Source organism: Pelodiscus sinensis, chromosome 19 (assembly GCF_049634645.1).
Source record: "Pelodiscus sinensis isolate JC-2024 chromosome 19, ASM4963464v1, whole genome shotgun sequence".
In the NCBI taxonomy this organism is placed as follows: Eukaryota; Metazoa; Chordata; order Testudines; family Trionychidae; genus Pelodiscus; species Pelodiscus sinensis.
In genome coordinates this window covers 27,882,195-27,907,486 of record NC_134729.1, presented here as the reverse complement: position 1 = coordinate 27,907,486, position 25,292 = coordinate 27,882,195, and the positions used below count along the sequence as shown (strand labels likewise).

The 25,292-nt window shown below is 58.5% G+C and overlaps 1 protein-coding gene across 1 annotated transcript in view; it reads left to right on the top strand.

Moving 5' to 3' along the window:
- LOC102458141 (nuclear receptor ROR-beta-like) overlaps positions 1-25,292 on the top strand; it is a 41,219-nt gene extending 15,927 nt beyond the window's left edge. Inside the window, exons 2-10 of the mRNA XM_006128975.4 lie at positions 11,428-11,513; positions 11,896-12,037; positions 12,418-12,831; positions 13,743-13,864; positions 15,182-15,314; positions 18,679-18,786; positions 19,849-19,959; positions 21,248-21,360; positions 22,287-25,292. Coding sequence (XP_006129037.2) covers positions 11,428-11,513; positions 11,896-12,037; positions 12,418-12,831; positions 13,743-13,864; positions 15,182-15,314; positions 18,679-18,786; positions 19,849-19,959; positions 21,248-21,360; positions 22,287-22,448 — 1,391 coding nt within the window. The 3' untranslated portion in view covers positions 22,449-25,292. The remainder of the gene's footprint in view (positions 1-11,427; positions 11,514-11,895; positions 12,038-12,417; positions 12,832-13,742; positions 13,865-15,181; positions 15,315-18,678; positions 18,787-19,848; positions 19,960-21,247; positions 21,361-22,286) is intronic.

The following is a 25,292-nucleotide window of genomic DNA, read 5'->3' as shown; positions in this document are numbered from 1 at the left end:
TCATTCTCCCCGTACTGCGACTGCAAGGGGGATTCTCCTCTAGCTAATTGCAGCAAGAGCGGTCGCGCTGGGCTTCTGTGCCCGGGCCCCTTACATCACTGTAGCACCGCACACATGTGGGGAGCGTCCTCTAGTGGTGACAGCGGGTGAGAGGCAGGGGCCCATTTCCTCTGCTGAGATTGGAGGCCCTGGCTGCGAGTGAGCGTGTGCCTCAGTTTCCCCTCCATCGACAGTTGCGTGGTGGTGATGGCGGAGAAGAGGTCCCGTGCAGGGTGAATATTTGGCTTGTTGTTGTTGGACTGCATTAGCACAGAACAGAGCTGCAATCCACAGTTTCACGATGCTCTCCCGCCCTCCCTCCGTACACACCCTTCTGCCCACGCAACGCCTACTGTTTCTAACACACCCATCACCCTGGTGTCTCGCCATCTCCCCCACCCTCATTCTGCTTCTTTGCCTGCAGTGCTCCCCCATTTGTGCCCCCGGGCTTCCTTTCTGGACTCCCATCTACCCCCCATGACTAGCTAAACCTCCAGGCACAAATATCACAGCCATTTGACAGAGGGGGGGAAATGAGGCACAGGGGGTATGACTTGACCAAGGATGCCCAGTGAGTCAGTAGCAGAGTCAGGAACAGAGCCCCAGAGTCTATTCTACACACACATACTCAGCCAGAGCGAGGGAGGTAGCTGACTGTGGGATGCTCTAACATCTGTGTTTGGGCCCCAACTTTCTCCCGGAGGCTGGTCTCTAGTAGTGGAGGGGAAGCCCAGGGCCAGCAGCGTGGTGGCTCCAGCACCCCTTGAGCATGTCGCAAGCAGGCCACCGGAGCAGACACCAATTGAGGCTCACATGGCTCATGGCAACTTTTCTGGGGGTTGTCCCAGCACTGGGCAGCAGGTCTCTTTCCCCGCTGCCTGCAGGTGACTCCAGAGAGCCACGGAGCTGAGTCACTTCCTCTCCGGGGGTCAGGCAAGAATTCCAGAGCCCCCCGGCAGGATGTTGGACTGGCCACAGGGTCCCGGGCAGCTGGTGGGGGACACTGGAATGAGCCCTTGCAAACAGCATAGGAAGGCAGGGCTGTAGCAGGGAGTGCTGCCTAGTGGTTAAAGGTCAGGGCGGCGAGCCAGCGGCTCTGCCACCGAGTGACTCCATGTTTTCCTACCTGTCCATTGGGGCTCAGACCTGCCTTGCCGGGGGGAGGGCTGGGGGAGAGAATGAACTCTCGCTAGAGCTCATGGATTCCAAGCATTTCTCAGGCATCCCTTCGGGCTCCCTGGCCAGCCCCTTCCACGTGATTTGGGCTTGAAGAGAACACCTAGGCCCAGAAATCAGGGACGTGGGATTAGGCTCGAGTGACACGAGGGTGGGGGGACCTGGCCCAGCATGCCATAGGATACTGTGGGAGTTGGCAAATGTCATTGAGGAGCCTTTGGCTATTATCTTTGAAAAGTCGTGGAGATCGGGAGAAATCCCGGATGACTGGAAAAAGGCAAATGTAGAGCCCATCTTCAAAAAAGGGAAGAAGGACGATCCAGGGAACGATAGGCCGGTCAGTCTTACCTCGGTTCCTGGAAAAATCATGGAAGGGATCCTTAAGGAATCCATATTGAGGCACTTGGAAGAGGGGAAGGTGATCAGGAATAGTCAGCATGGATTCACAAAGGGCAAGTCGTGCCTGACCAATCTGATTAGCTTCTATGATGAGGTAACTGGCTCGGTGGACATGGGGAAGTCAGTGGATGTGATATACCTTGACTTTAGCAAGGCTTTTGATACGGTCTCCCACAATATTCTTGCCAGCAAGTTAAGGGAATGCGGATTGGATAAATGGACGGTAAGATGGATAGAAGGATGGCTAGAAGGCCGGTCCCAACGGGTAGTGATCAACGGCTCGATGTCAGGATGGCGGTCGGTTTCTAGCGGAGTGCCCCAAGGTTCGGCTCTAGGACCGGTTTTGTTCAATATCTTTATTACTGATCTGGATGAGGGGATGGATTGCACCCTCAGCAAGTTCGCAGATGACACTAAGCTAGGGGGAGAGGTAGATACGCTTAAGGGCAGAGATAGGGTCCAGCGTGACTTAGACAAATTGGAGGATTGGGCCACAAGAAATCTGATGAGGTTCAACAAGGACAAGTGTAGAGTCCTGCACTTGGGACGGAAGAATCCCAAGAATTGTTACAAGCTGGGGACCAACCGGTTAAGTAGTAGTTCTGCAGAAAAGGACCTGGGGGTTACAGTGGATGAGAAGCTGGATCTGAGTCAACAGTGTGCCCTTGTAGCTAAGAAGGCGAATGGCATATTAGGTGCATTAAGAGGAGCATTGCCAGCAGATCCAGAGATGTCATCATTCCCCTTTATTCGGCTTTGGTGAGGCCGCATCTGGAGTATTGTGTCCAGTTCTGGGCCCCCCACTACAGAAAGGTTGTGGACACATTGGAGAGGGTCCAGCGGAGGGCAACCAAAATGATTAGGGGGCTGGAGCATATGACTTATGAGGAGAGGCTGAGGGACTTGGGTCTGTTTAGTCTGCAGAAGTGAAGAGTGAGGGGGGATTTGAGAGCAGCCTGCAACTTCCTGAAGGGAGGTTCCAAAGAGGCTGGAGAGAGGCTGTTCTCAGTAGTGACAGATGGCAGAACAAGGAGCAATGGGCTCAAGTTGTGGTGGGAGAGGTCCAGGTTGGATACTAGGAAAACTATTTCCCTAGGAGGGTGGGGAAGCACTGGGATGGGTTCCCTAGGGAGGGGTGGAGTCTCCATCCCTAGAGGTGTTTAAGTCTCGGCTTGACAAAGCCCGGGCCGGGTTGATTTAGTTGGAATTGGTCCTGCCTAGAGCAGGGGCCTGGACTTGATGACCTTCTGAGGTCTCTTCCAGTTCTATGATTCTATGATTCTATGATAGGAGAAGGGGGAAGGAACAGCTGTCGGAAACGGGACCAGGATAAAAAGGGCCTGTTCTCTATAGACATGCCTCGGAAGGGACCCAGCCTGCCCGGGCCATGCTGTGTCACACTGCTGTCCCTATGGCACCTCTTGCAATACAACAGACACTTTACACCGGTCCCCTGGACATGCCCTCACAACTAGGGAGGGATGCCTAGTGGTTTGAGTGGGGTGGGAGTAGAGAATGGGCCTTGCGAGCAGGACTTCTAGGCTCTGTTCTGGACTCTGCTACTGACTCACTGGGTATCCTTGGTCAAGTCATATCCCCATGCCTCAGTTTTCCCCTGCTGTCAAATGGGTATTAGCTCCTGGAGGTTTAGCTAGTAATGAATGAGGGTCCAGGGGGATGGCCTCTACAGAGGGAGGGCTTAAAACCCCACTTGACCTGCAGGAAACAGTCTGTCTACAGGAACTCAGTGCTACTCAATGGAATTCACTGTGCAGGTCAGGAATTCCCAGTCCGGACAAGGGAAGTTTTAGGACTCCTGTGTGTGTAGAGGACACAGTGTTCTCGTTCCAGGGTGCAGAGGTGGGGGGGTCAGTACTGGGTGTACCCCTTCCTCTAATCACATGCAGGAACTCTGCAATCCCACCATGCAGCCCTTAGGACCAGTAGCTGGTGATTAGGAAGGCAGTGTGGGCTAGTGGATGGAGCCCTGGGCATACACATGGGTTCTGTTCCAGGCTCTGCCTGCTGCCTGACCTTGAGCAAGTCACCGCCCCTTCGTGCCTCAGTTTCTCCATTTGTAGCATGGAGATAATGCTACTGAGGGCTTTGAGATCTCATGATGGAAAGCCCTCCGAGCTCAGTCTTAGCTACTCTCCCTGCAGCAGGCAGATACAGACGCAGGGCAACTGGCGGCACAGTCTGCCACAGCCTCTTTGCCTTTCACCTTGGGAGGAAGGTGGGGACTGAACCAGGTGGGGCAGCTTCAGCAAGCGATCAGCCCCCTGCTTCTATAACCCCGGCTGATGTCCTGCGTGGAGGACCCCACCAAGCGGCTGCCGACCCCTGTGTATCGCCCTCTCGGGGCGGAGGTGCCGTGTGCCGGGAGGGCAGCGTGGTGCTGATCTAACCCAGCCTTAGTGAGCAACTGAAAACTCCCCCTCCCCCAAAGACAAAGAGCAGCCCCCCGGACTGAGAAGTAAAACTGGCACCAAAGGTCCATCTCACCCAGTGTCTGGTCTCCCAACAGTGGCCAATGCCAGTTGCCCCACAGGGAGTGAACCGAACAGGGAACCATCTAGTGATCCCTCTGGTCATCCATTCTCAGCCTCTGACAAACAGAGGCTGGGGACACCATTCCTGCCCATCCTGGCTAAGAGCCATTGATGGACCTAACCTCCATGTATGTGTCTAGTTCTTTTTTGAACCCTGTTAAAGTCCTGGTCTTCACAATATCCTCTGGCAAGGAGTTCCACAGGTTGCCTGTGCATTTTATGAAGAAGTATTTCCTTTTGTTTGTTTTAAACCTACCACCTATTCAGTTCATTTGGTGACCCCTAGTTCTTGTGTTATGGGAACAACTTTTCCTTATGCACTTTTCCCACACCGGCCATGATTGTATAGACCTCTACCATATCCCCCCTTAGTCTCCTCTTTTCCAAGCTGAAAAGTCCCAGTTTTATTAATCTCTCCTCATATAGCAGCCGTTCCAAACCACAAATCTTTTTTGTGGCCCTTCTTCCAATGCCAACATATCTTTTTTTGAGATGTGGTGACCACATCTGCACACACCTGCCACATCTAGTGCCACCCCCAGTGCCACATCTGCCCACATTGCCAACGGCCCAGATGCTGGGTGAAAAGAGGACAGGCCACAGCTGGTACCACCTGGAGATATGGTCCGGTGAGTTTCAGCTGAGCCTGATGAGGCCAGTCCTTGGACGAGACCTCCAAGGAGCATACAGTTGGCATGGTCTCCCTGTGTGAGAGCTGCTCCCTGTCCCCAGGAGGGATTAGGAGTCACTACGCCTTGTGGATGAGACATAAAACCTTGTCCTCCTTACAGGCAGGATGGCTGCTTTTGTTCCACCCCAGAGGCAGCTGCATGTCATCAGTGGAAAGAGGAATCCCTAGCTAGAGCATCAGACTTTTCAGGGGGGCTGAGCCCCTGCAGCTCCTGTTGACTTTAAGTGGACTGGGGTGTGCTCTGCACCTCTGAAAACCAGGCTTCCAGTTCTGGGGTCCTCTAAAAGGAAAGGTGCTGTGAAAACACAGGGCAGATGGGGAAGAACAAGAGCTGCACAAAATCAACCCCGGGAGCTGGTGAATTATAGCAATAAAGGTGGCAATTTCCCTAGTGCCATTCCTCTCCATGGGCCTGGGATAACAATCCCCAGCCCCGGACCCACCTCTGAAATGCAGCCACCTCTGGAGTGCAGCACAGCAAGTGTTTACTAGCTCTGCCCAACACCAGGCAACAGCTGGTAAAGACGAATCCCCTGGAAATGCTGAGGGGGATGCAGGGAGGCAGAACAGAATTACCCGGCCGGGAGATTTGATCAGGACAGAGGAGAAGCCAAAAGCAGCCTGGGATCTGGACTGACCCGGAGTGACCAGGACCTTGGTTTTAAGTCTGGCAAGAGATGGCGGCACAGCGCCCCCTAGTGCCACAACTGGGTTTTGAGTCCGCAGCGATTTAATGGGCAAGGCCTGATCGGAGCCCCAGGTAGTTTCCACAGTTCATGTAACAGCCTGCTAGAGATGCCCAGGGCTGCCTGGGTGAGGGGCTGGAGATCAGCCCCCAGGTGTGGGGCAGCCTGAACACCATGGAGGGGAGAGGATGAAGCCTGCTAGCCGCTCTGCACAAGCCAGGCAGGGACTGGCTGCTGAGTCCTGCCCCGGGCTGGTGGTGCAGAAGCAGAGAAGTGCCAGAGGGGGGGCAAAGCTGTTTTCCAGACTGGTCCCAAGCAGCTGCCTGCTCCCGAGAGGGGGCTGCAAGCAGACCCCTTATAGTCAGTCTCCAAGGGCAGAAGGGACCACAGGGATCAACAGCTCTGCCCTCCGGCATCACAGGCCCTAGGGTGCCCCTGGATTACGTCCTGTGGGAACATCTTGCAGAGATGTTGCCAGGTCTGCGGGGATGGCGAATCCATGGGAACCCTGCAGGAGCCACAGGGAAAACGGGTTTCCATGTTGTTGCATGGGGCTTTCGCAACAGGGGGGCTTTCAAGGGGCTGGTTCCGGAGGCCAGGGATATCCTGGATCCTGCCCCAAGAAAGCAGAGAGCACCACTCCAGGGTAATTCCCCCAACCTGGGGCTCAGCTGTGCCACCTGGGACAGCCGCAGGCAAGCTGTGGACTGGATTTCTCTTTGCACTCCCCTGGAATGGATCTTTTCTCTGCCAGGCCTTTGAGCTGTAAAACCAAGGTCCCCTCCCCACTATAGTGGCTCAGGATCCCATGGCTCTTCCTGCTAGAGACAGTCCCATGGGTACGTTCGTTCCATTTAGTCTTCCTCCTGAAATGTCCTACGGCGGAATCCGTGTTTTTCTGTCTTAAACGGTGCGGTGCGTTGTTATACAGCTGCCATGTGCTACCCCAGAGGTGGCTGCATTGCTGGGTAACGAGATTGCTGTTGGCGTGGCATGGAAAGCATTCCGAGATCCCGCGAGCACTCCGGGAACAGAGAGTCTTGCTCTGGGCCGAAGAGCATTTGCAGAGAGGTTTAGTCCCAGGCACCGGGCACTTGGAAGGCAGCCGTCCTCTCCACACAGCTGTTCCCTGCTCCGAGCTAATGAAAAGCCGGGTTATTATGCAGCTGTTAATCAGGCTCTGATAAGCCCATCTGGAGGCCTGTTCCTGTCCCCGCTCCCTGTGCCCCTGGGCATGGGTGTTTGCCAAGACAGAGCTGTGGGAGGGGAATGTTCCCAACCCCCCTGCACCTCATCCCGGGATGTTCCTCACTCTGGTAGTGCTGGGGCCAGGGGAGCCCATATATGCCCCCACCCCAGCACACAGACATGCTGTAGACAGGCCCGGCCCAGCCCCAGGACACACCGAGTTGCACCCTGGTGGGAATCCAGTGAATGTACTTTGGATTTAACACCTGCATAGTCAGAACCTGGCCCTTTCATTCCATCCCAGGTCCCCGGCATCCCAGGGGGCTCTAACCACTAGACCAGCAAACCGGCGGAGGTGGCGTGAAAGGAGCCACCCACCTGAACACCAACCATGCCCCAGGGCACGAGGGGCGCAGAGGGAGAGGGCGTGGGGGGGGTCATTCGTGGCACTGCGAGGACCATGCCCTCCAGGACTTACACTCAGCAATCCCATTCCGTGGGGCAGAGGCCAGGCCGGGCTTTGGGGCTGCCCTAGGTGGCACAGCTTGCCAGCTGCAGGGTCTGTCGGAGACCTAAGGCCATTGGGATCCAGGAGTCTGAGCTGCACGTCGGCGGGCACAGCCTCCCCGCCCTGCCCGTAGCCGCGGGGAGCCCGCCTGCTGGGCCCGCTGCCCTACCCCGTGTCTGGGGCACCCCAGGCAGCTCCCTGCCGGGGCCTGGTGGGGGGGGGAGCCCGTCTGGGCCCAGGCAGGTTCTGGAGGGGTGGGCGTGGGGGCCCAGGGGTGGGCGTATTTGTGCAGGCTGCTGTGGGTGAGGGACCTTCCCTGCACCTGCCTGCTCAGCTGTAAGCCGGGGCGGGAGCAGCATGTCACTGCCACCTCCTGGGCAGGCTGGGAACTGCAGCCCCTTCCCCGTTCCGTGTCCGCCCTGGCAAGGCCTTAGCTCCATTCATAGTTGTTTTGGGGGACATACAATGCAAATGTCCTGGCTCCATTTCAGTCCTGCTCTGGGGCGGGCGGGGGAGGGGGTTCGGGTGCAGGCTGTCCCAGCAGAGAACAACCCCGCCCCCTCTCACCGCAGCAGCTTGGGGCCAGGTGAGAGGCGCCTCTCCATGGCTGCTGCAGCTCCAGCATGCACAGCCAGGGAAGGGGGGCATGCCCCCCCGGCTGGGGCAGGTCCAGGTTCATCTGCCCCCTGAGCTCCCCAGCCAGAGCGAGGAGCGCAGCAAACTGGGCACTTTCCCCTCCCTAAGGAAGGGGCACAGCCAGCAACGTCCCCGTAAGAAGGGGGTGGGGGGAGCTGCAGCCCCCACCTCCCTCCCTAAAGAGCGCCTGGGGGTGGAAGGCTCGAGTCTGGGGCAGTCCCAGATGGGAGGGGGCCCCCAGCCAGCCCCTTTCCCCCGCCTAGTGACTCTGTCTCTTTTCTGTTTGGTTTTCTGAGCTGCAACCCCATTCCAGGCACGGCCCATTGTCCTGGCACAACCAAACCCAGACCTTGCTTGGGAAGCTGCTTCCTGAATGAGGTGGTCCCGGCTCTTACCCTTTGGAGGAGTTCTTGGACGGACGGACGGACGGACACTTGCTCAAATATGCAGGAGACGGGCAGTAGCTCTGGTTCGGGCTCCCCTTCAGTCCCTGCCGCCGCGATCCCGCCCCAGATCCTGCAATGCTGGTACCTCTGTCCCCCCCACCGCTGGCTCAGCACGTCCAGGCTGGGGGTGCAGGGGCTGCCCAAGGCTCTGGGAGGCTGGACCCAGCCTGGCGATGCCGTTGCAAGAAAAGCAAATGCAGGCGAAGGCGGCATGAGCAGAGGCAGCGTGTGCGAGCCCCAGGAGGTGATAGAACCATCCAGTTCCTCCCTGCGTAGGCCTCGGCACTGCATCCAGTTCGGGTCCCCAATGTAAAGGAAGGGGCCCCCCCAGGATTCCATACCCCCTCTCTGCTCCTGCCCCCTGCCTCCCGTCCAGCCCCGCCACCCCCTCTCTGCTCCTGCCCCCTGCCTCCCCTCCAGCCCCGCCACCCCCAACCTGCTCCTGCACCCTGCCTCCCGTCCAGCCCCGCCACCCCCAACCTGCTCCTGCACCCTGCCTCCCGTCCAGCCCCGCCACCCCCACTCTGCTCCTGCACCCTGCCTCCCGTCCAGCACCGCCACCCCCAGCCTGCTCCTGCACCCTGCCTTCCGTCCAGGCCCGTCACCCCCACTCTGCTCCTGCACCCTGCCTTCCGTCCAGCACCGCCACCCCCACTCTGCTCCTGCACCCTGCCTTCCGTCCAGCCCCGCCACCCCCACTCTGCTCCTGCACCCTGCCTCCCGTCCAGCACCGCCACCCCCAGCCTGCTCCTGCACCCTGCCTCCCGTCCAGCCCCGCCACCCCCACTCTGCTCCTGCACCCTGCCTCCCGTCCAGCCCCGCCACCCCCAACCTGCTCCTGCACCCTGCCTCCCGTCCAGCCCCGCCACCCCCACTCTGCTCCTGCACCCTGCCTCCCGTCCAGCCCCGCCACCCCCACTCTGCTCCTGCACCCTGCCTCCCGTCCAGCCCCGCCACCCCCAACCTGCTCCTGCACCCTGCCTCCCGTCCAGCCCCGCCACCCCCACTCTGCTCCTGCACCCTGCCTTCCGTCCAGCCCCGCCACCCCCACTCTGCTCCTGCACCCTGCCTCCCGTCCAGCCCCGCCACCCCCACTCTGCTCCTGCACCCTGCCTCCCCTCCAGCCCCGCCACCCCCACTCTGCTCCTGCACCCTGCCTTCCGTCCAGCCCCGCCACCCCCTCTCTGCTCCTGCCCCCTGCCTCCCGTCCAGCCCCGCCACCCCCAGCCTGCTCCTGCACCCTGCCTCCCGTCCAGCCCCGCCACCCCCACTCTGCTCCTGCACCCTGCCTCCCGTCCAGCCCCGCCACCCCCACTCTGCTCCTGCACCCTGCCTCCCGTCCAGCCCCGCCACCCCCACTCTGCTCCTGCACCCTGCCTCCCGTCCAGCCCCGCCACCCCCACTCTGCTCCTGCACCCTGCCTCCCCTCCAGCCCCGCCACCCCCAACCTGCTCCTGCTCCCTGCCTCCCATCCAGCCCCGCCACCCCCTCTCTGCTCCTGCCCCCTGCCTCCCCTCCAGCCCAGCCACCCCCAACCTGCTCCTGCACCCTGCCTCCTACACAGACCCCTCACCCCACGCCTGCTTCCCGGCAGCCTCCTCCCACACAATGAACTCCTCATTCTTGGCCCACCCCAGAGCATAGGGGGACCCCCCTAGGTCTGGTGTGTGTCCTTCTGCTTCTCAGTCAGGTTTTTTTTTTCTCACTTGTGCGCAGCCCCCGACTGATTTTTCTGTGGGTCAGAGCCCCCCCCGGCTTAGACACAACAAACCCCACGTTTCAGCAGGGGCCTAGCCTAGACGAGCCTTGTGGTCCTGTCTAACCAACAGGTGCTACGGGTGCCGGTCATGGGGGTGGCTGCAGTGCAGTCCTTAGGGAGGCTCCATGCAGGCTGGGAGCTTGAACCTGCGTCCTTCTGTGCAGCCTCCCCGCCATCCAGGATCGGGGCCGTACTGTGACGGGCCCTGGCTGGGGGGGCTGGTGCAGAGACTGTCCCCGCCATGCGTGACACGCAGCGAGACGTGTCCGTGAAGAGATACATAGATCCAGGGCAGGACACGGCGCTCACTTAGCAACCTGAGTGCTTCACGGAGCCTTTTCTGCTCTGGGTTAATGGAGGCCTTGATGTGCCAGCCGGGCACCGTCCCCCAGCGCTGAAATCCACCGTAAAGCAGCCTGTTTGGGGATTAAACCCCCTTGTCCTCGCCGTGGTCTGTCCAGTGGTCAGGGCACTAGCCAGACAGCTGGGTCCATTCTCTGCTCTGCCACTGAGTTCCTGCATGGCCTTGGTTAGGATACTTAGCCTCCCTGGGCCTCCATCCCCATCTGTAAAACAGGGGTACTGGCCTGGCCCTGCTCTCAGAGGATGACTCCAGCAAAGGTTGTGAGGGGCATAAGAGGGGTGGGGTGTTTGAGCGCCGCAGACAGGCAGCCCCTGGGTGTGTAACTCAAGCTAAGGCAGCGCAGCACTTTGTCTCCCTCGCATCGGTGGAGCAGGTCTGGGTGTTTCTCATGGGCTTTTACAGCCAGAGGTTCCCCGGTTTGGTCCCTGCAAAGAGACCCGGGCAGGGTCGGGGCGTGGGATCTGCGCTGGCAGAGACATGGCCCTTTTGGGTGCGCAGATCTACGCGAGACTGTAAGTGCCACCAGCGCAGGTACAAAGTCCTTCAGCTGCCCCTCCCACCGGCGGGAGCAAGGAAAAGGAAAACCCCGAGGGGATCCCGTGGCTGCTAGGTGGGATCTTGCGGTGCTGGGAGCAAGCTGAGGCGAGAGTGGCTGCTTGCTGAGTTCGTTTGCCAGGGCTCACTTCGGAGAGTTGATCTACTCCTTGGAGCCCCCGCTTGGCAGCTCGGGGTCCTGCTCCCAGCTCCGTCCCTGGCCTGCTGAGTCACCTTGGGCAAGTCACAGCCCTGCCCTGTGCCTCAGTTTCCCCTGTCAAATGGGAATGGTGATCCCCCCCTCCCAGAAAATTTCATTCCTGTCTGTAAAGTGCTGTGAGAGCCCTGTCTCCACAGATGGGCCGAGCGTCTTCCCTGCTCTGCTCCCGAGAGAGAAGCTGCGATTAACTGGCCTGGCTTTGTCTGTTTTGTCCCCCTCCCTGCTGCAGCCCAGATCGAAGTGATCCCGTGTAAGATCTGCGGCGACAAGTCTTCGGGGATTCACTATGGCGTCATCACCTGCGAAGGCTGCAAGGTGAGCAACAGGCTGTGGCTGGCCCGGGCAGGTGTCATGAGCTTGGCAGCCTCAGCCCAGTGAGCCAGGGGTCCCGCTACAGACTTCTGTGGCACAAGCCCACTGCTTGATCCCAGATCCCGGGTGGGGCTTCCCACGCCAGCGAGATGCCCCCCCCACAACACTCCCAGAGGGACTCACTGGTTGGGTGACCTGGGGACTGGGGACCCCTCCCTGTCTCTGGTCACTAGCACAGCAGCTGGCCTAGTGCCCCCCTCACCCTTCAGCTCTGTCCTGGGGCTGGCGTTGCTCCCGCCCCGCACTGGTCCGCTCCTCCTGCCACTCCTCCGGCCCCGCGGGGGACCCCCCGCCCCCATTTTGAACCAGCCCCCTTCCCCCGCAGGGCTTCTTCCGGAGAAGCCAGCAGAACAACGCCAGCTACTCCTGCTCGCGCCAGAGAAACTGCCTGATCGACCGGACCAACCGGAACCGGTGCCAGCACTGCCGCCTGCAGAAATGCCTGGCGCTGGGCATGTCGCGGGATGGTGAGTCTGCTCCCAAGGCCGGAGGGGCACGGGGGGCTGGGCTGCCCCGTGGGGAGGAGCCCTGCTCTAGGAATAGGGCTGGGAGCCGGGGCTTTGTCAGGGACCTTGAGCAAGTCCCGGTCAGTTTCAGCTGTAAGCTCCCAGTGTGGCCCTGATGCCAGCTGGGACCTGGGCTTGCTAATGGCAGGAGGGGGAAATCCCACCCTTGGAATGTACCGAAACATGCCCCCTCCCCAGCCCAGGGCCCAAAGGCATTGCCCGGCCCCCCTCCTGCTCCATTGGCCCTGCCCGGGGGCCGTGGAGTTGTGGTTAACCCTTCGCTTGCCACTGCGCCCCCATCCCGGCGCCCAAGCCCACCGGCTCCGCTTCCTTCTCCCCAGCGGTGAAGTTCGGCCGCATGTCCAAGAAGCAGCGGGACAGCCTGTACGCCGAGGTGCAGAAGCACCAGCAGAGCCAGGAGCAGAACGGCACCGCCAAGGACGCCGCCGAGGCCCTGGCGCGGGTCTATCCCACCAGCGTGAGCAGCGGCGTCTCGGACCTGGACGACATCTCCCCGCTCTCGGACGGGCTCCTCTTCGACTTCCCCCTCACCCCCGACGGGGGCAGTACCTACTACAACCTGGATCTCCTGACCTCGGCCCAGCCCTCGCCCGACCCGTCCAGCATGGACCTCAGCGACGCCAAGCTCGCCAAGCAGGAGTCCTTCTACGAGCTGATGCTGGAGCCCGGCGTCTTTGCCCACGACCCCCTGGAGGGCAGCCAGCTCGCCTCGGACATGTCCCTGCTCGAGATCGGTCAGTACCCTCTGGCGTAACACAGGGCATGTGCTGAATTTGGCGGGGCTCAGCCCGACTGACCGCCCCTAGACCTTCAGCCTTCAAAGCAGCAGGGAACAGTAGTAGGCTATCATCTCGTGCGGGCCCGCCCCTAAGCCAGGGGGGCGGGGCTACGTGCTGATAGCAGAAGATGAAGTGGGGACTCCCAGTCTCTGGTCCTACTTCTGCTGCAGCCTCCGGCTGTCCCCTCCCCACAAGTCTGGCACCTGCCCTCTCTAAGGTGCCCCCCTCTGGGAGCGTGTGTCAGTGCAGGGCTGGTGCAGCCCCCACTGAAAGGATGGAGGCTGGAGAAAAAGATTTAAGACTGGCCTGCAGCCCCTTGGCCCCCCCAGCCTGTCGCTCTTTGGGGCACAGGGGACTATGGCAGGAACTGTCCTCTTCCAGTCCCACCAGAACTGAGACCCACACACGCCCCACACCCTGCTAAGCTGCAGCCCAGCCCAGCCCCCACTGATCAGCCAACTGCCTGAGTTCCAGCTTGCTCACAACCCAAAAATCCTGTGCCAACCCCCCAGGTAGCTGGGAACTCTGCAGCAAGGATAGACCCCGGATCCTCGGGCTCTGAAAGCCCCTTGCACCTCAGCTAAGGAGAATCCCCACTGGCACTATAGGGCCTAGGACACACAGCGCGATCATTTCTGACTCCACCCAGGAGAAGGCAGGGGCACATCTGGATATGTGACAGCTCATCACACACTACATCCCTGGCTGAGAGGCCATGCTGGCAAGGCGCCAGCAGCCCCGAGGCTGCCTACATGCTTCATTAGTCCCCCAGGCTGCCCTGTCTGCGAGGAAGCCTGCCCCTGTAGGGGCCAAGGCCCTGCCCCCAGGCTCTGCGTCTCAGCAGTGCCCTGTGCTTGCTTCGGCAGACCGGGTTGCTCAGAACGTGGTCAAGTCCCACCTGGAGACCTGCCAGTACACGGTGGAGGAGCTCAAGGGGCTAGCGTGGATGCTGTACACCCAGGAGGAGATTAGGAGCTTGCAGAACAAGGTACCATCCCTTTGCTTCCTGCCAGCCCGCAGGTCCTTGCTACAGCCTGCCCCGCCAGCACTAACCCGGGTCAGGGGGCGCCAATGGGAGCTCGTCCTGGGACACCCCCAACTCGGAACCTGGCAGGGGGGTGGCAGGACATTGGGGAGCGTCAGGCTTTGGGCTGCAATAGGGACGCTAAGTCACTGCGACTGAGCACGCCCTGGGGCGAGGGGCAGAACCTCGTGGCCCGGAGCTGCAGGTGGGGGAGAATCCCCAGGCCACGTCCCATGGTACCTACCAGGTGTCCCAGACCATCACCTAGCCGGGCGGGACAGTGGAGACTGGGGCGAAGCAGGCTGGGTCCGGAAGCCGTCTCCTAGCGCAGTGTTTCTCAACCAGTGGGACGAGTACCCTTCGGGGTACTTCAGAGCAGTCTGGGGGGCCGTCAACACCACTGAAAATTGGAGAAAACGGAATTTTTGGTTTACGTTTTACTGCGCTTTATTATTTTTGTACTTTTTACACCCAAAAATTTCATCGCCCGCCTGGCTACGATGAAGTTTTTTACACAAATGTGTTGCAATGGTAGAAAAAAATTGTGCGTGTTTGAAAACTGTAGGTACCGGGGGTACTTATGTATTTTTTTTTTAAAAAAAAAGGTATTTTCTAAAAAAAAAGGTTGAGAAACACTGATCTAGAGCTCCAACATCCCAGCTAACAGGGGCGGGGGGAGGAGCCATAGTGTGAAACAGAGTTTGCAGGCAGCATGAAAAGCTGCCTTGAAGGGCTCAGGGAAGCCCGGTTGCAAGGGGGGTTCACTCTGAAGTCTAATAATGGCCAATGCAAATGGCTGATCAAAGCAAGGAGGCAAAGCCATCTGATCCCCTACGCGTGGAATCTCATGCTGGTGATGCGTGAGTGAAGCGTGGGTAGTGGGGGGAACGTGGCAGGGGGCCATAGGCCTCCCCCCCCCCTTGGTTCCCAAAGGCTCAGCAGCCGAGGGGGGTTGTGGACTCTCCACCACTGGAGATATTTCAGAGCAGGTTGGACAGACACCTGTCAGGGATCATCTAGACGGTGCTTGGTCCAGCCGGGAGGGCCAGGGACCGGACTTGATGCCCTCTTGAGGTCCCTTCCAGTGCTAGGATACTGCCCTGGGTTCCAGTGGGAGTGGAGCACCATGGGGAGGCAGACGCATGGAGATTTGCAGCAGGGGTGCGCGGCGCAGCCCCCGGGTGGCACCGGACACAAAGGAGCCCCCCAGCCCGGGCGTTCAGGGAGGGCGACGTGCGGCGGGAGCCGGCTGCCCCTGACGTCCCCGTGTTGCACCCCCAGAGCTGCGAGACCATGTGGCTGCAGTGCTCCCTGCAGCTCTCCAACGCCATCCAGTACGTGGTGGAGTTCGCCAAGCGCCTCGACGGCTTCCTGGAGCTCTGCCAGAACGACCAGATCCTCCTCCTCAAAGCAGGTGAGAGTGCGGGGAGACGCGCCCCGCCCCACAGATGGGCTCCTCCCCCCCGCCCCACCCCCCAGCCTCCTAGGCCTGGCAGGGACACACGGGGACAGTCTGACCCTGGCACGAGGGCCACGCAAACAGGACCGTCCGTGCCCCCGTCGGAATCGGGGCCGGGAGTGGGCTGGGCTGGGTCGGGAGTTGCTGCGAGAGGCTCCCGGGCCACATGGTGCCGGGCGCGCGAGAGATTCCGGTGCAGCGGGCTGTGGAGAAGCCCATACGCTGCTCTCCAGGGGCTGCTCGGATCCACCCCGGGGCCGTTCCTGGAGTCAGGGAAACCTGCCTCCTCCCAACGCGCTGTGGGCTGCGCCCCCGGAGGCTCAGCCTGGGATTACAACGGGGGGGCGACCACAGGCCACTTCCTGGTTCTGCTCTAGGGATGTGAAGGACCCGTCGACCAATCCCCCCCCACCTCTATCTGAAAGAGGCAGCAAGGGGGGATGAAGACGAGGGGGGGCTATGAAACGCCATGGGGAGCACCAGGATCATTCAGAGCCGCGACCGTGGCCTCAGAGGTCCTGTGCCCCATGGCACCAAGCTCAGGGAGTAATAGCATCAGGGTCAGCACAGTCCCTCCCGCCCCCCAGCTCACTGAGCTTTCCCCATTCCCTGCCCCACGCGTGGCCTGCCCTTTCCTGAAGGCCCGGCCTGGTGTGGCTGCTTTAGCACCCAGCTCTGGAGATCAGCCCCCGCCGCGTTTGGAGGGATGCAGATCCGGAGTTCTGGACCCAGGTCTGGTTTTCAACCCCTCCCTCTGCGCCCCACAAGTCCGGGGGCGCTGGGAGCTTGGGGAGCACCAGGTGCTTCTCCTTGCGGCGTCCAGCTCCCCTAAGTATCCAAGGGCTTTTCAGACCCAGCCTCCCAACCCTTAGGGGTCCCCCTTTCACCCTGACTGCGGGGCAAGGGACAGAAGGGAATGGTCCTGCCCTGAACTCCCGGGGGATCCAGATACGTCTCTCCCCTCCCTGCTCCTAGAGGCCTGATCTTAGGCAGGGCTCCAGCTCCTGCGCCTACGGCGGCCTTGCTAGCGTTTTTGCCCTTTTCAGGGAGTCAGAGTATTGCTAATGCTAATTGCCGATTCAGCCAATGACATGTCCCAGCTTGGTGCCTCAGTTTCCCATTCTGAAAAATGGGTAGAACAGCCCGTCCCTGCCTCCCAGAGAGTGAATGGTGCTCCTGGGCTTCTTGGGCTATACTCAGCTCGGGGGGTGAAATCAGATGAATCATTTTTGGTTTTGGGTCCCACTCCAAAGCCCCAACTCCGTTATTTTGTTTGCGTTGCGCTCTAGTGCAATCCCAACACTCCGGGACAGGGTCAGACGGGGGATGTTAAATATCGGACCATTGAACAGTCGATTAACCTCATGAATTCTTATCGGTTACTCGACTACTCTATAGTCCCCAGGGGTGGGATCGGCAGCCAGTGCGCTCTGGTCCCACTCCCAAGGAGCCCCCCGCCACGCCATGCTGCCGCCTCTGTATCAGAGGCAGCAGCGTGGGGTGCCAGGTTGAAGCTGGTCCGTGGAGGAGTCAGTTTAAAAACAAGCTCCCCTCGCAGACCGGCTGCCAGTTGCCCTGCGCTGCTACCTCTGATAAAGAGGCAGCAATGCAGGGTGGCAGCAGCCCCTATCCAGGGAAGGGTCTGAGCTCCTGGACCCAGCGTGTCAGAACTGAGCAGGGCCGCCTGCCCACCTGGCTCCTAATACACTTTAAATGCAGAGCCGCAGCAGGGACAGGTCCTAGATCCAGCACAGGCCAGGACTGAGCTGCTAAAAATGTTCTGGCCAGGGGCAGGGGGGAAGAAATGCATGTAGTTCACAGCATTAACCTATGAGCTTTTGCTGATTGGTTAATCGGCTACACTATTAAGGTGTGTCTAAACGACATGGCTCTGTCAATGGAGCCATGTCGATTAGGCTGATCGGCAAAGGGAAATGAAGCCGCAATTTAAATAATCGCGGCTTCATTTAAATTTAAATGGCTGCCGCTCTGAGCCGACAAACAGCTGATCAGCTGTTTGTCGGCTCAGCACACTAGTCTGGACGCTCCCACGCCGGCCTGAAAGCCCTTTATCGACCTCCCCGTTACGCCTCGTAGGATGAGGTTTACCGGGGAGGTTGATAAAGGGCTTTCGCGTCGGTAGGGGAGCGTCCAGACTGCCCCGATCTGCCGACAAACAGCTGATCGGCAGAGCGGGGCAGCATTTAAATGTAAATGAAGACACGATTATTTAAATCGCGGCTTCATTTCCCTTTGCCGAACAAACAAATCTACATGGCTCCGTCGACGGAGTCTTGTAATTTAGACGTACCCTTCCATCTCTGGCTCAGAATGCCACACCCTGCTTTCACCACCATTTACAAACCACATTGGGACCAGTCCAATGTGTTTTCCGATTGCGGACAGCTGGTCGTTTGCCACTGAGAGCTCTCACCATGCACACCGTCCCTGCTGCTCCCTTCCTGTTAGATTTTCACACCCGAAGGGCCCGATCCTACAATCAGGTTCATGCCAGCAGATCAGACTGCGGGACTGGGAAGCCAAAAGTAGGTGTTAAGCTACCCCGGGTCCGAGTCTCCACTGCCCTCCGCACCAGGGAAAAGCACCTGTCCATTTTGCCCTGGTGTAAACCTCCCCATGAGGAGCAGGGTAAAATGGAGGCGCAGACCATGATTTCAGTGTATTCTAACTGCGAGTGGGGCAATCCCGGGTTAGTTCTCCAACCCAGCTTCCTAGAGCAGAGCCGTACTGCCGGGTGCTGTCCTGCCCACGTCCACCCGGACGCTCTGCATGGCTGTGAGACACAGTACAGGTAGGTGGGCCCCTCCTGGCCACATGGGCTTAGGTAGCAACCTGCATTGGTCCCTCCGCCAACATCTTCCCTCCTGCAACTCATGCTCCTCCCTCCAAGTTCCATGCAGGTTGCCACCCTTAAACCCGCACGCTGCCTGGTGTGCATGTCTCAGCACATGGAATCTAACCAACCTCTTCATTTTTTCCCTCCATTTCCTTCTTTTGTTTTGACCTTCATTTTATCTCTCTGCTTTCCGTTGCTAACCGACTGGGGCATGTTGCCGTTTGTCGAAATCTCACGGTCCCAATTTGCTCTTTTAAAAAAACAAAATTGGGGTTTTTTTAAACACTTTTTTTTTTAATCACTTGGAATTGACACTTGAATTGGGCTTGGTGGGATTGTTGGTCTGGATTTTTTTTTTTTTTGGTCCTTGGATGACGGAAATGCTCCCTTCCCCTTCCTCCTTTCCCTCCTCCTCCTCCTCCTCCTTTTCCTCGGCATCTGTTGTCTTTCTGCCTGTGTCAGGTTGCCTGGAAGTACTTCTGATCCGAATGAGTCGGGCGTTCAACCCTTTAAATAACACAGTGCTCTTCGAGGGGAAATACGGTGGCATGCAGATGTTCAAGTCACTTGGTAAGAGCTGGTTTGTTTGCTTTTTTCCTCGCCAGGGTGACGGGGAGAGGGAATATACAGGAAGGGTCCCTGTCACTGCAGTAACTTTATGGCAAGGAGTAAGGAAGATGTATCAGAAGCACCGAGGGAATTTAGGAGCACAATGGAAATCACTGAATCTTGTCCTCTGGTCTTTCCCCGAGCACTTCTCCTTCTCCTCTCCATGGTGTTTATTGTCCCAGGCTGGATAGCGTATGGGACAATGTTAATGGGCTCCAGGCCGCATTGCGACCCAGCCTCGCATGGGTGCCTCCCACAGCTGTAGCCAGCTAAGGGCTGGTGGTTCTCGTGCCGTGCGCTGAGGGGGTCTCCGTGTGGGTCCTAGGGGACACGGGCTAACCTAGCACAGGCCCCGATCCTGCAATGGGGTCCATTGGTTTCAATGGCAGCAGCAGGAGTGCAGGGCTTCCGCCCAGGCATAGGCAGCCGCAGAGTCTGGCACCGCAGCCCTCCGTGCGCGTCTTGCAAGGTACAGCAGGGTCTGGAAACCTGTCTGGTTCAGCAGGGTCTGCCCGCTCTGCAGCATGCTGGGCAAGGAGCCCTTCCTCCCCAGGGGCTGACACGAAACACAGTTAAGGGGCAATATTGCCCGTGGGCAGGGGCAGCCCGTGCATATAGGCAGACTCGGCAGTCGCCTAGGGCGCCGCGTTAAACGGGACGCCCAATGATGACGCACCGCTGTTGAGGGCTTTGGATGCTGATCGCGCATTCCACCTAGGGCACCAGTTGCCGGCAGCTCATCTCGGGCCGCCTCTGCCCGTGGGCCATATTCTGGCTTTGACTCACCCCCAGGCTCTCCCACGGCTCTCAGCGAGAGCATGGCTCCTGGGCAGCACCTGTGATGCCAGGAATACCAGGGAGCCTTCCGATGGACTCCTTCCCACCCCTCCTGCTGCAAGAGAAGGGCTTGGTTATCGTTGTGGGCAGGCGCTGCCCTGGGGGGGCGGACGCCGATTTCCTGCAGCGAAGGGGTGTGCGGCCCAGGGCCATGCTGCGTCTCTCATTCCCACGTCTCCTCTTTAGGCTGCGACGACCTCATCAACGCCATCTTCGAACTGGGCCGCAACCTGTGCCGGCTACAGCTCTCCGACGAGGAGATGGCGCTGTTCACTGCAGCCGTGCTGCTCTCTCCAGGTAGGTGGAGCGGGGGGCAGTCAAGGGAGAGAGCGGTGGGGCGGCGGTTCCGGGGGTGTTCATCCGAAACCTTGCCAGAGAAACTGGAGACTCGCTAGGTCATTGTCAGGTGGAGCAAAGGAAGCATGTGGCTCTGACTTGGCACCGGGGGAGCCCGTGGCAAAACTCCCCAGGGAGAGCAGGACCGACGCAGCAGCCTTTCGGGCTGGCAGAGGCAGCCTGCAAGACACAACTCAGGGAAGCTGTTTGCAAGAAGGCCCTGGTGGGGAGGGAGGGGACTGAGCCCTTCGGAGAAAGGATCTTGTCCTAAAAAGAAATCCCACTCCAGCATCCAGGGAGATGTGCCTGATGGTCTTTGCCTCTGTTTTCCTCCTTCAAGCCTTACCGCCTTGTAGCACTGTCTAAGGAAGGCTTTTCCACTCCCATGCTTCCGGGCATGACACTGATGGCTGCTGGGGCCAGGAAGGAACTGCCCCTGTACTAGGGTTGCCAGGTGTTCAGTATTGAACCGAACAGTTTGGTATTTTTGCCTCCTGTCCAGTAAAAAAAAATCAGAACATAGCGGACACTTCAAATGTCCAGTATTTTCCAATTTTTTCCCATCCAGGAGGCGAAAATCCTGAGTGCTTACTGGGTTCCGCACGGGAGCTGACTGGCCCGGCACAGGGAGGCAAGATGGCCTGTTAGGGCCAAAAAGCCTCCAAAGCATTTCTTAAAGGGGCCATGCTGTTTTTTTAAACTTTTCTTTGCTTTTCCTTTTTTTTTTTTTTTTTTTGCTCAAGAACTTTTTTGCTCAATCCCCCCCCTTTTTTTCCCCTTCAACAGAATTTTTTCCCTAGTGTTTTTTTTGGGGGGGGGAGGGTGTTCAGTATTTTTGGTTAAACCATCTGGCAACCCTACCCTGTACACAATTGGGCACTCGTGGGAGCTGAACTCACGAATCAGGCACTGGCCACCAACAGAGCCAGCGTGTCAGGCCAACAGCCAAATGGAAAGTCCTTGTAACCGTAAATGCTGGACAGATCCCTCCCTTTTCTCTGTCTCTCATCAAATCTGCTTCAGGAACGTGGAACTCTCTCCAGCCAAGACACATGTGCGAGGGCAAGAGAGAGGGTCACAGGAGGGTGGGAAATGATCACAAAGCAACGTGTTAACCTGTAGCTCCCTACTTATGAAGGGCAGGAAAAACAGTTAAGGAAATACCCCCCACACACACACACGGTACTAGCTGTGCAGAATTTAGATCCATTTCCCAGGGCGGATGTGAGCTTTGTCTGTCAATTTGCAGATCGTCCCTGGCTCACGGAATCCAAGAAGGTGCAGAAGCTCCAGGACAAGATCTATCTCGCCCTGCAGCACGAGATCCAGAAGAAACATTCCAGCGAGGATAAGCTCTCGAAGGTAGCGGAGCTGAGTGGGACCTGCCTGGCGGAACCGGGGAGGAACTGCACTGCGGAAAAACAAGGGCTGTGGGGTTGGCTATCAGCAGGGGAGGAGTGACCTTCACAGCTGGACAAAGCCCGGGTGGATAGACAGGAGGGGATCGTGGGGTGTTGGCTGGATTCACTAGGTCCTAGGGGAGTAGGTCTCACTCCGTAAATTTTAATGCCAGGAGAGGCCATTAAAATCGTCTAACCTGGTTTCCTGCATGGCACAAGGCTTCTAGCACCGAGTGAAAGGACTCCATCCTTTCCAACAGCGCTTCCTCGGTGCCTGACTGTGGCAGGGGCCGAGCTCACCAGAGAGTTCTTCTTCCTCGGCCTGGTGAGAGCTTCGTGGCTTAATTCTAGTGGAACCTGCTGCTGGAACCGACCACGAAGTTCTCCTCTCACGCCTGGGGGTTTAGAAGGGAGGCGTTAGAGCTCGTGGCCCAGGCGTGGGGAGGTGGCTGTGCCAGCCGGGAGTAGCAAAAGGGCTCGTTTGTCACTCTCAGGATCGAGTCGTTATGGCTCCGTTGGGCGGGTGAGGCAGTGACCCGCATGGGGAACCCTCGGCTGTCGATTTTCAGGGCTGCTGCAAACCAGCGCGGCTGCTCCCTTTATTCTCCCAGGCTGAGGGGGAGCCAAACCACGTCCCCGTGAACACAGGAAGCCCCTAGGATAGAAACGCTGCCCTGGTTCAAAAGGGGGCTTGACCTGGCGCCTCTTAGCCCATGTGCATTCCCAGAGGCATCCGCCCCGGTGCAGCACGCCTCTCTCGGGTTTCTCTCTCATTACAGCGTGGGTCTAGCTAAGCCCTGTCCAGCGGCTGGACTCTATGGCCGGTGCACAGCGATGCTGATCACAAGCTCAAATCTCACGCCCTTCCCTGGCTTCTCTCCCCTACAGATGGTTGCCAAGCTGCCCTTCATGAAAACCATCTGCAACCTGCACTTGGACAAGTTGGAGTTTTTCCGACTCCTGCATCCAGAGACAGCTATGAGCTTCCCGCCCCTGTACAAGGAAGTATTCAACTCCGAGCTCCAGTACAGCGACCCGCGGGAGAGCTAAGGCTCAGAGCGGCCACACCCCGTTTCATTTCCCAAAATCTGGAGAGGAACAGAACCATTGGGGGCCAGAGGGGGGTTGTTTGAAGTAACCAAACCCAAGAGACCCTATGGGGTGAGTCGATCTCCTCTCTGCCCCGCCTCCCCGCTGCCGTTTGCAATAGCTCTTGAATGTAATGCACCTTGAAGGACAAGCAAACTGACTTTGCCATACCAGTGAAATGAATGTGAAACCTCCACTCCTTCGAGGAGACCCTCCAGAACTGTACGCGACACCTTCCTTCGTGCATGAATCCCCGTGCGGCTCACACGCGCCCGTGCAACGAAGCAAAGGGGCCCTCGTCCAAGGGCCGGCTCTTGTTCTCCTCGTGTCTTGTGTGTGTTGGTTTGAAACTCAATAAACACCAGAGAGAAGGAATGAAAAGGGGGCAATGCAGACGCGTTGGGATAGGTGGCTCAGCCAATCAGGCCAGGGTTGGGGAGAGCAGTAGAGTCGGGAGCTGAGCAGGACTGAAGCTTGGGGGAAAGAAGACAAGTAGCATCTTACTCTTCATGTGCACTGGAGTTAGTGACTCCCCAGGCGCAGGGCCGCTCTGTGGGAAACAAGGAAGCAGGAACTCAGCACTGTTTCCTCATAAACATCCAAACCCAACCAGACGGGACCCATGGGGGGTGCGCCCAGGAGCGGGCTCCGTGCACTCCGCTGTCTGAATGCAGGGTCGGCTGTGCCGTCTCCCCTCCGGATTCCGTCCAGCTGAGTCTTGCAGAGAAGTCCTTCAAGTCAAGGCCCCGTCTGCCCTGTGCAATCCCAGGCACTCTCCCCCAGAGAAGGGGCTTGCCCCTCTCCCGCTGGCCACCTCTCGCTCTCCGCAGCTGCATCCTCGAGGCCCGGTGCGTGTATCGCCGCCGAGCTCTGGGACGCCAGGCGCCGCTGTGGTGGAGCAGAGGTTCCTTCGGGGGATGGCAGCCGTCATTAGCTCTTTGTGCAGAGTTCCCTTTCAAAGCTTGCCCCGGAAATCCCCAGTCTCACCTCAGGTGACCTTTTCGTCTCCCTAGCGGCACCCTACGCGGCAGGGTTAACCTTTCGTCTCCCGCGGGGGGCTCCATTGCATCTTCGTGGCGGCTGGGCCGCGGACCGAGGCGGGTGAGCCTCCTCCAGTGTTAGCTACCTGAGTTCAGTCTTCTTGCCCAGGCCGTGCTGTGGAGAGCCAGGGGTCCCAGGTTCAAACATCCCAGCCAGCAGTGCAACGCGACCAGGCCTTGCCCCTCCCTGGAAGGGCAGCTGATGTTCTCGTTCTCCGTGCTGCAAAGCGCGGGACCCACCCAGTGTAACAGGGGCGGGAGAAGGCAGCGCACGGTGGCTCTGCGCCTGGAGGTTGAATCCTCCTCAGACCCCTTTTTTCAGGAGCTTTTTGCTGCTGGGTTGGAGGGTGTTGGGATTGGCTCTGTGGGCTGAGCAGAAACCAGGGTTCTCTTTCCCTGGATCTCTTCGGTAAAGCCAAGTTACTATGCAGTGATGGGAGCAGGCGTCACTTTTCCCCTTCTGGCATCTCCTCCTCCCCAGAGTTGCAGTTGAGATGCCTCTGAGGAAAAAGGACTAGATTTGCGCAGTCACTTGGGTGTAAGGATACCCAGGGAGGCCTACAAACCTGCCAGGCCCCTGAGCAAGATGGGGGGTGGGCTCCATGCCCCCAGAAGAGGCAGGGCGTCAGGCGGAAGGGGGGCAGGACTAGCCTTCCCCAACCAGCCTTCCAGACCTTTTAAAATGCCCCCTTTGCCCCATCAGCGGGCCTGGGGATACCCTCTCCTTCCATGCTGCGTAACAGGCCACAGGCTGGAGAGATTAAACGGTTACTTCCTGTCGAACGTTTTTTTCGTTCCTGCTCCCATTGATGTCAATGCCAAATCGAACAAGCAGAAGCCTTGTTGCCAGGGGAACAGTGGTTCCTCCTGATGAACAGTCAGAATCCCAACTCCTTCCCTTCCCTTCCTTGTTCTGTCCTCCCCCTCCTCTATGTCACCAGCAAGGTTGGAACCTTCATTTCCAGAGCTCTCTTATGAGGAGGAAGCGACTCCACTTGCCGGCACTCGTGTTCTTCGGGGGGCGGCCCAGCAGCTAGAGAGGAACACGCTTTGCACTTATTCAAGCAAACCGCCTCACAAAGCCAAGGAGAACTCTGCCGCTGTAAAGGCCAAGTAAAAATGGAGTAAGAACATGGGACTTTCACTTTCTCTTAAAGCCACTCTACACTAAATAAGGCTGAATATGACTTTGCTTGGTTAACCGCTGTTAGATATCTGGAGTGGGGCATATCGGATTTCTCCACCTCCGTTCATTATCATGGCATTCTTCTCCCCTGATTGCATGTTCCCAAATTCATTCGTACTTCGGAAGAAGGCTGCTGGCTTCCCCAGTCGCCGGGTGCAGTATCTAGTGCCATATGTTGTTCTTCAAGACAGTGTTAGCAGGGTTGGGGACATGATCTTGCTTTTTTTTTTTTTTGCTACCCCCTCCGATCCCGACACTTTGTGGACTAGAGAAGTCAGCATTGCCTTTTTCATCCGTGGGGTTGTGCCTTTTGGGAAATCATTTCCAACACTGGTTGCGGACCAGCTAATCGCCTCGGTGGGAGGCAGGCCCTCGGGAGCAAGCGCCGTGAGGGAGGAATGGGCTTGGGTCGAGGGGCTTGTGTCAGTTGCTGCGAGAGGACAGAAATCCCTTTCTTAAAGGCAATAGCCACAGGTGTTCCGAAATGGTGGAGAAAAAAGGCACAACTCCCCCTCCCCTTCTGTGTCCTTGATGTTCCCTGAGCAATGTGCACAAAGTTAAAAGTCGCCGTTTTCATTT